The 9,428-nt window shown below is 34.0% G+C and overlaps 3 protein-coding genes across 3 annotated transcripts; 2 read left to right on the forward strand and 1 right to left on the reverse strand.

Moving 5' to 3' along the window:
* Positions 1-16: 16 nt before the first annotated feature.
* LOC104117423 (4-coumarate--CoA ligase 2-like) lies at positions 17-6,338 on the reverse strand. The gene is made up of 5 exons (XM_009628480.4): positions 5,157-6,338; positions 2,677-2,875; positions 1,316-1,529; positions 686-791; positions 17-365 (listed from the first exon to the last, which is right to left on the reverse strand). Exons 1-5 carry the CDS (start codon positions 6,165-6,167, stop codon positions 246-248), a joined length of 1,650 nt encoding a protein of 549 aa, XP_009626775.1. The 5' UTR covers positions 6,168-6,338; the 3' UTR covers positions 17-245.
* Positions 6,339-7,075: 737 nt separating this feature from the next.
* LOC138903323 (uncharacterized) lies at positions 7,076-7,636 on the forward strand. The gene has a single exon (XM_070191269.1). The coding sequence runs from the start codon at positions 7,076-7,078 to the stop codon at positions 7,634-7,636; it is 561 nt and encodes a 186-aa protein (XP_070047370.1).
* Positions 7,637-7,810: 174 nt separating this feature from the next.
* Positions 7,811-8,239, forward strand: LOC138903324 (secreted RxLR effector protein 78-like). Its single transcript, XM_070191270.1, has one exon. The coding sequence runs from the start codon at positions 7,811-7,813 to the stop codon at positions 8,237-8,239; it is 429 nt and encodes a 142-aa protein (XP_070047371.1).
* Positions 8,240-9,428: the final 1,189 nt, after the last annotated feature.

Genomic DNA, 9,428 nt, shown 5'->3' on the forward strand with positions numbered 1-9,428 from the left:
ATGATGACCATGCGAGTATAGCCAAAGTAACAGCAATATTTATATAATTTGCGAGTGCAGCTAACTATACATGATGTAACTTTTAATACTACATAACCATCTTCAAAATATATGAAAAGGAAACGTATTTGCAGACATTTCTCCCTCGCAAATAAAGCATACCGAAGAGGTTGAAATAACATGCCGAGTAAGAAATAGTGGGCCTGATTTAGTAAATGCCCTAATTGGGTCCAAAGCCCAAGATTTTAATTTGGAAGCCCATCGGCTAGTCTGGCTCTCAAGTCTTTTCGAAGTATTTTGCCAGATGGAGATTTAGGAACCGAATCCACAAAAAATACTCGCTTTATTCTCTTATAAAATATCACCTGAAAATTAAAAAAGAGAAGTCAGCAAAACAAATTCAAAGAGTCTAGTGAATGCTATAACTTGTAGTCCAAGTCGTGAGAGTCTCCTATATAATAAGTGTGAGTTTAATTCTGGTTATCTCTTTTTCTCTATCTCTTTATTCGTATATTTGGACATTGATTTTTTGGTATTTTTTGAATATACTAATGAAGAAATAACATATTTTATTTTATTTTTATTTTCCAATTAATTAAAGCCATTCTGAGAGAAGAAAAATAATTAGTACGTACCATTTTTTGGATAAAACCAAAGAATTCAATGAAGAAAGACTAGAATTAACCTGCTTTGAGATAAAATCCTTGATTTCATCCTCAGTAATGGTGGATCGACCATTAGATCTAACAACAAAAGCCACTGGAACTTCTCCTGCTTGCTCATCTTTCATGCTGCCGAATATAGTTAATAAATTAATCATAATTTGGACTATCACTGGCTTAAATATGTTATGCATTTCTCTTTTTTAAGTTAGTGAGTGTTGAGAAAAAGAATAGCCCGATACACGAAGTATTTAGCATTCACGTAGGGTTCGGGGAAGAGCCGCATCCCAAGGGGTGTGATGTTAACAGCCTATCCTAATGCAAGTATTAGTGGCTGCTTCCACACTCAAACCTGTGACGTGTAAGTCACACAGAGACAACTTTACCGTTACTCCTGTAAGTATTGAGTATAATATACTATAAATTCGAACAGAAGACGATAATACGTAGGCAAATGTGCTCGGAAGGTTGTGACTTCTTTGGCTGTACAATGCATTGTGGAATTAGCAGTTGCTGGTGTGAACTTGCAGGTCTCGCAATTGCGAAACCTGCTCGCAAATGCGAACATGGGCTGAGTCTTCGCATTTGCAAAGAAGTGTTCGTACACTTGTATTTATCGCAGAATAATTATAAGAAAGGACTATGAGACTTACGGGACAACAGCAGCATCAGAAATATTGGGAAGGTTGAGGAGAAGTGCTTCAAGTTCAGCAGGAGCCACTTGAAATCCTTTGTATTTTATCAATTCCTTCAATCGATCCACAATAAAAAGCTCGTCGTCTTCGTCAATATAGCCAATATCACCACTATGTAACCATCCTTCTTTGTCTATTGTTTGTGCAGTTGCCTCAGGATCATTCAAGTAACCTAATACACACAACTTTTACTAGTTTGAAATTTTTAATAGGAATTTTTAATGTTTTTGTTAAGAAATACTTCCTCTGTTCAAAGGCGGAATCAAGATTTGAAGGTTTCCCCTTTGAAGGTTATGTGTTCTGATCTTATCATCGAACCATAGCTCGTTTTAATTACTAGATTCACAATTAAATATTTTTATATATTTAATGAATTTTCTAATACAAATATTGAGTTTAAGCAAAAGAATAAACATCCTTATTTGATAATCTTTTTCTTTTTCCTTTTGGTCCAATACCAAAAGAATAGACATCTTTTTATACTTAAAACCTCTTTATGCACATTTTAATATCTAGAAATGGATCTGAGGCATAACTTAACCGCAAAAAGTAATTCATTAAGTAAAAATTGTCCAAAACTATATAGAGACCAGAACAAGTATAGGAAGTATTGAGACTTGGTAAGTGAAAATTTTAGACCAAATATAAAAGAGTTCCATAATTGAACATGAGTGTTGGTGGAAGTGTCAGCATTGCATGTCTATTTTTGGTCAATAATTTTGAACTATGACTCGACAAGTTTCTAGTTTGTGAAAAGTAGGTAGGATGGCCTTAGTCTAGGGTACCACTATCTAACTTAAACTATGACTCGTTATTGTTGCTTAGCAGGGGTTTGGACATAAAAATTATAATTTTTGAAAAAAAAAATAATATTTAAATTTAAATTGAAAAAATAATATTTAAAATTTAAAATTATGCTTGGACATGCATTTCACTTGAAAAAATATTGAAGCTTTGTGAGCGGGGAAAATCTTTTTTTTTTTTTTTTAATTTTGAATTCGAAAAACTTATTTTCAAATCCAAAAACTTACAGTATTTCATGGACAAACAAATTTTTAAAGAAAAAAAACCGAAAAAAAGGAATTTTTTTATATGGTCAAACGGGTTCTAATTAGTATTATAAGCAACATGTTATGGCTGATTACACTATATTGATGGTGTAGATATTCTTTCCAATCACCAGTGTTGTTCTACTTGTACGTAGCTAATGTTGTAAATAATCTTTCATGATTTGATTAGTATAAATTTATACTAATTCTATAAAAAGAAATTACATGAAAAAGAGAACTGATAAAGAAAGTATATCATTTGGAGCTAACCTTTCATGATTTGGTCACCTCGTATGCAAATCTCTCCAGATTTGTTTCGAGGTAGAGAACTACCAGTGTTTAGATCAACGATTTTCACCTCAGCATTTCGTATAACAGTTCCACATGCTCCTGATTTTATCTCAAATGGTTCTTTTGCGAATGCCAAGCACATTGCCAACACCGAACCAGCTTCTGTCATCCCATAACCCTGTATATTGACGGACACTATTAGGGTGTATTTGAAGGGGAGCCTTGGCGTAACTAGTAAAGTTGCTGCAATATGAGCAAGAGGTTACGGGTTCGAGCCGTGGAAACAGCCTCCTGCAGAAATGCATGGTAAGGCTGCGTACGATTGACCTTTGTGGTCCGGCCCTTCCCCGGACCCCGCGCATAACGGGAGCTTAGTGCACCGGACTACTCTTTTTATTAGGATCTATTTGGAAAGCTATGTATAATTACCTAGTTGTGTATTACTAGAGTAGTAATTACACCATGGTAATTACACAGTATAATAATTACAATGACATGTTTATTTCCCAAAATATAATTACAGTATACTTTTAGAAGCGGACCCATGATTTTAACGTGAGGGGGCACAATATTCTACTCGACCAGTGCCCCCTAAAGGCTTTTAACTTTCAAGGTGCAAAGTGATTTAAATTAACCATTTTTAAGGTATACATATATGCATGTACAAGATTTCTGCCAAAGTTTACAGGATCCGATAACCTCTCAACATAACACATATGTCATGTTTGGTTGAACAAGTATAATTATATAGTTAAATAAACTTTGTTCAGATTGACTTATCAAAAATATTAAATAACATACTAAATAATTATAAATTGATAAATAATATCTTAAAAGTAGTAAGTATTTTCCAAATAAATAATATTATATATAATTTTAAAATTTTCACGTAATTATGTCAGTCAGTGTTACTTTTTTGTTCAGAAGATAATAACACTATTATTAGTTATTACATATTTTTATTCAATTGTGGTTATTATGATTTTAAAAATAATGATTTATAATATTTTAATGAATTTGTTGCTTCCCCGCGCATAGCTGGAGTTTAGTACACCGAACTACTTTTTTTTTATATCAAATGTATGACTTTTTATGTTTGATGAAATTAATAAATCAATGTTAAACTTAGATTAAAATATAAATGCATTAATTCTGGTGCTCCGAAATTAACCAAGCGCCTTCCAGAAATTCTTTAAGTTAAAACAGGTGACGGAAGTCAATATCATGCTACTTTAGATGTGCTGACAAAATATCCAATTAGCTTTTGTTTATGTAATAAAGAAGTTAAAACATTTTATATACACTTCTAAGAAAATTATAATAATTGTAAGAAAAAGACAGTTGTTCATTTTGATTTCTAGTGGATAACCCATCTCTTGAGTCTTGAGGGGGAAAAGGAGGATAAGCTTTCTCTTGGAGTAGAAAAAAATGATAAAGATAGCCCCTTTTCACCAACATTTGAAATAGACGTTTACCTAACAACAGATTTTCTATTATTATTTTTTTTAAATCCACAGTGAGGAAATATAAAGCAACTTTGAATTAGGGTAAGCTAGTGTGTTGGATAATGTGAAAACAACAATAATAAAGTCAGCAAGCGTATGAATTAAGATCTTACTTTGACTAAGTTAAACGGTAATCAACATAACACTCCTATTTAAGGACATATATCGATGGAAAAATAATAATAATTAGAATATGACTCCCTCCCTTCCTCCAAAAACTCTCCGCTTTGCTCTTGGGTTGATTTGAACTTACAACCTCTTAGTTGGAAGTGGAGGATGCTCACCACTAGAGCAACCCACTCTATCTGCTTTTTAAATCTTATGTTCTTAAATTAAAAGTGTATACTATATTAAAATTGACTGTTAAATCTTGTGGTTTTAAACATGTATGTTATTCCTATGAGGGAGTGCCATTAAAGATAAAATTAGAATGTTGTATAATTTAAAAACCTACATATATGTGAAATGTTGGCATTTATTCTGAACAGAGTAAAAAAAAAAAGTAAAACACATAAATTAAAATGGAGGAAATATACAGTTTTATATACAGATAATGGGAATAAACTGCACTTGTAAGTTGTAACAGATTATTTCGTTTTTTTTCACCAACTTAGTGGGCATTTGGACATAAGAATTTTGAAATTCTGGAAAAAAGTAAAAATAAAAATAAAAATAAAAATTAAAGTGAAAATGATATTTGAAAATTAGAGTTGTGTTTGGACATGAATACAATTTGAATTTGGAGCTGTTTTTGAATCTATGTGAGTAATTCGAAGTGAATTTTGAAAAATATTTTTTTTAGAGTTTTTTAAATTTCTGAAAAATTTCTAAATTAACTTCAAGTGAAATTTGAAAATTTCATGGCGAAACACTGATTACGAATAAAGATAAAAAAAATTCTTATGGCCAAACGGCCCTTAATCTTATGGAATAAGCATGTAATGATAATCTTACCTGACCAAGTTTAGCATTAGGAAATTTTGTTCGAACTGCGTCTTCAAGATCCTTTCCCAATGGAGCTGCCCCACACATGACTATCCTTACTGATGAAAGGTCAAAATTATCAACCATTGGACTCTTAGCAATGGCCAAAACAATAGGTGGTACAAAAGGAGCAATAGTCACTTTGTACTTTTGTATCAACTCCAAGAATGGAACAATATCAAATTTCTGCATAATCAAAATAGCTGCACCAACCCTTAATCCACAAAGCAAAATAGAATCCAAAGAGTAAATATGAAACAAAGGCAAGACACAAAGTATCACATCCTCACTATGAATATGCAAAGTTGGATTTTCACCATCAACTTGTTGTGCCACACTAGTGACTAGTCCCTTATGTGTCAACATGACCCCTTTTGGTAGCCCCGTGGTCCCGGACGAGTACGGCAACGCCAGTACATCGTCGGGTTGGATTTCCACCTCGGGGAGGTCATGTTCGTTATCAGAAGCGAATCCAGGATTTAAAATCAAGTCAGAGAAGTGTAAGCAGCCCTCTGGCGACGAGTCAATGCAAATGACCTTCACATCATGCTCAAATGCATAGCTTTTCAATTTGTCCAAATTGCATGCTTGTGTAACAATAAGCTTGACATTTGAGGCCTTGGCTTGTTTCACTACCTCTACTTGTGTAAACAAAGGATTTGCCATAGTTGAAATAGCTCCAAGATATGATGCGCCTAAGAAAGTGAATACAAATTCAGGAGAATTAGGCAACAGGATCATTATAGTGTCCTTTTGTTTGATTCCTAGCTTGTTAAGTCCAGCTGCTACTTTTCTTGAAGTGAGCTCAACATCAGCATATGTATAAATTTGATCATTGGCTCCATTGATCAAACAAGGACGAGAACTGAATTCTGAAATGTTTTCAAAGCAATAAGAATGTAAAGGAAGATGATTAGGGATGTAAATATCTGGGAGCTTTGATTTGAAAATTATGTCTCCTTGCTTTGTATCCATTTCCATCGGCTTCTTGCGTACTTAATTAATTCTTGAGATTAGAGAAGAAGAAAAAATAGATACCGAAGAAATAGTTCTGAAATGGATTGAGTTAAAAGGGTATAGACTTTGAGGTACCCAAAAGATGAAATATTCAAAGGTTGAGTATAAATATGAGCATTTGATGGTGAAACCAGATGAGAGTTGGTGAAGGGAGTTGATGGGTTTTATGAATTATGACCCCTGAATTTTTTTGCAATAATGATCAAGTTATTTTCGTGTGACCTATAGTTTACGAGTTCGAACGGTAGAATCAGCCATTAATACTTGCATTAGAGGAGGTTGTTTATATCACACCCTTGGGGTGCGGCCCTTCCTCGGAGCCTGCGTAAATGCGAGATGCTTTGTGCATCATGCTACTCTTTTAAAACTTTTTTTGGATGAATATTTAATTTTTATACACTGATAATATAATAATATTTTATAATTTAAGTACGTATTATATGAAGAACTAACTAGATATATGTAACTGTCTATGTTAAACATAAATTGATAACTTAAAAAGATGATAGATGACTTAATAATTGTTGTAACCATTTAAACTACATTATCAGTGTAAAACTACTTTGCATTGTGTGTGTACATATATTTTAAATTTCATAAATTTCAACGTGGGATTTTCAAATTCCACCTACCTTGACTTGTGAATGATATGGATCGATCATACTCTATCACACAAACACGTACGTTATGAGATATTTTGAACAATTAACTTCATACTATATTTTATTGGTAACAATTAAGAAAAATTACTTGCATCGGAATTTGTTATAGAATGAATATGATTTTGGAAAACTTTAGTTTTTTGTTATTATTTAACTACTCCCATGTTAACCATGTTAAGTAGTCAAAGACGGAGCTAGGATTTTAAGCTTATGGATTCAGCGGGCGTCTCTGGAGAGCGCAAAGGAGACTGGTGGTGGAATGAAGTGGTTCAAGGTAAAATGAAAGCGAAGAAGGTGGCGTACCTGAAGTTAGTATGGAGCATAAGTGAGGAAGAGAGGCGAGCCTGCATGGAGAGGTATAAGGTAGCTAGGAAGGAAGCTAAGCTCGCGGTCACGGAGGCTAAGACTGCGGCTTATGGTCGTATGTACGAGGAACTGGGGGAGAAAGGCGGGGAGAAGAAGTTATTTCGGCTGGCCAAGACGAGAGAGAGGAAGGCTCAGGATTTGGACCAAGTGAGATGCATCAAGGACGAAGATAGTAGAGTATTGATGGAAGATGCCCAGATTAAGAGGAGATGGGAGACTTACTTTCATAAACTTCTTAATGAAGAAGGGGATCGAGATATTGTGCTAGATGAACTGGAGCATCTCGAGAGTCACCGTGACTTTGGGTACTGCAGGCGCATCAAGGTTGAGGAGGTCGTGGGAGCTATGCATAAGATGAGCAGAGGCAGAGCGAGCGAGCCAGACGAAATTCCGGTTGAATTTTGAAAGTGTGTGGGTAGAGCATGCTTGGAGTGGCTGACGGGGCTGTTTAATGTTATTTTTAAGACGAAGAGGATGCCAGATGAGTGGAGGTGGAGTACGGTGGTTCCGTTGTATAAGAACAAAGGTGATATCCAGAGTTGTAACAACTATAAGGGTATCAAATTACTGAGCCATACCATGAAAGTTTGGGAGAGGGTGGTTGAAGCAAGGGTGAGGAGGTCGGTGTCTATATCCGACAACCAGTTTGGGTTCATGCCGGGTCATTCTACTACGGAAGTTATACACCTTATTAGGAGACTGGTAGAACAATATAGGGAGAGGAAGAAGGATCTGCACATGATGTTTATTGATCTGGAGAAAGCATATGGCAAGGTTCCTAGAGAAGTACTCTGGAGATGCCTGGAGGCTAAAGGTGTGCCGGTTGCCTACATTAGGGCGATTAAGGACATGTATGATTGGGTTAAGACTCGGGTTAGGACAGTAGGAGGCGACTCTGAGCATTTTTCGGTTGTTATGGGATTGCACCAAGGTTCTGCGCTCAGCCCGCTCTTATTTGCCCTAGTGATGGACGCGTTAACACATCATATTCAAGGGGATGTGCCATAGTATATATTATTCGCTGATGACATAATTCTGATTGATGAGTCACGAGCCGGTGTTAATAAGAGGCTGGGGGTCTGGAGACAGGCTCTTGAGTCTAAGAGTTTCAAGATGAGCAGGACAAAGACGGAATACCTGGAGTGCAAGTTCAGCGCTGAGTCGAGGGAAGTGGACGTGGATGTGAGGCTTGAATCACAGGTCATCACGAATAAAGGCAGTTTCAAGTACCTTGGGTCGGTTATCCAAGGGGTAGGGGAGATCGATGAGGATGTCACATACCGTATTGGAGTGGGGTGGATGAAGTGGAGGTTAGCATCTAGAGTCTTGTGTGACAAGAGAGTGCCACCGATACTCAAAGGTAAGTTTTATAGAGCGGTGGTTAGACCGACCATGATGTATGGGGCTGAGTGTTGGCCTGTTAAGAACTCATGTGAGCACCTAATTTTTGATTATATTTGAATTTTTATCACCTTCTACTATGTAACTATTTTCAGAAATTTAATATATATATATTTTAGCTTTGTTACTTTTTTTAGGGTAAACATTAATAATAATTTAAAAAGTCAATTATTACTATAAGTATTATTTTTATTTTTATCTTTAATTTAAATAAAATGAATTAAAAACCGAAAAAAATAAAAATTAGTTAATTAATTAATATTTTATTTATTTTTTTTCAAAAAACAAATATTCGGATGGGAATTAAAAAATAGTAAAAGTAGAAATATAAAATTAAAAAGTAAAAGTAAAAGTAGGTAGAAATTGTTTAATAAAAAAAGTAAAAGAAAGTGGAAAATTAAAATAATAAAAGTAAAAGAATGTGAAAATTTAAAAAATAAAAAGTAAAATAAAGTTGGAATTAAAAAATAAAAGTACGGGTATCTTATTTTTTTTTAATAAAAGTAAAAGTAAGTGGAAATTTTTAAAAAGAAAAGTAAAATAATTGGGAAATAAAAAAAGAAAAGTAAAAAAAGTGTGATTTTAAATATATTAAAAGTAAAAAAAGTGAGAAATTAAAAAATAAAAGTAAAGGAAAGTGGTGAATTATTTTTTTAAAAAAATAAGAAAAATGGGAAGTGGAAATTCTTTTTAATAAAAAAATAAAAAATCTAAAAATTCCGAATTTTTTTCTATAAATAGAAAAGAAATGTGAGGAAAAAAAAGAGGAGTGAAGGAGAAAAAAAAATAGAGAGGA

This window comes from Nicotiana tomentosiformis, chromosome 12 (genome assembly GCF_000390325.3).
Source record: "Nicotiana tomentosiformis chromosome 12, ASM39032v3, whole genome shotgun sequence".
Taxonomy (NCBI): Eukaryota; Viridiplantae; Streptophyta; class Magnoliopsida; order Solanales; family Solanaceae; genus Nicotiana; species Nicotiana tomentosiformis.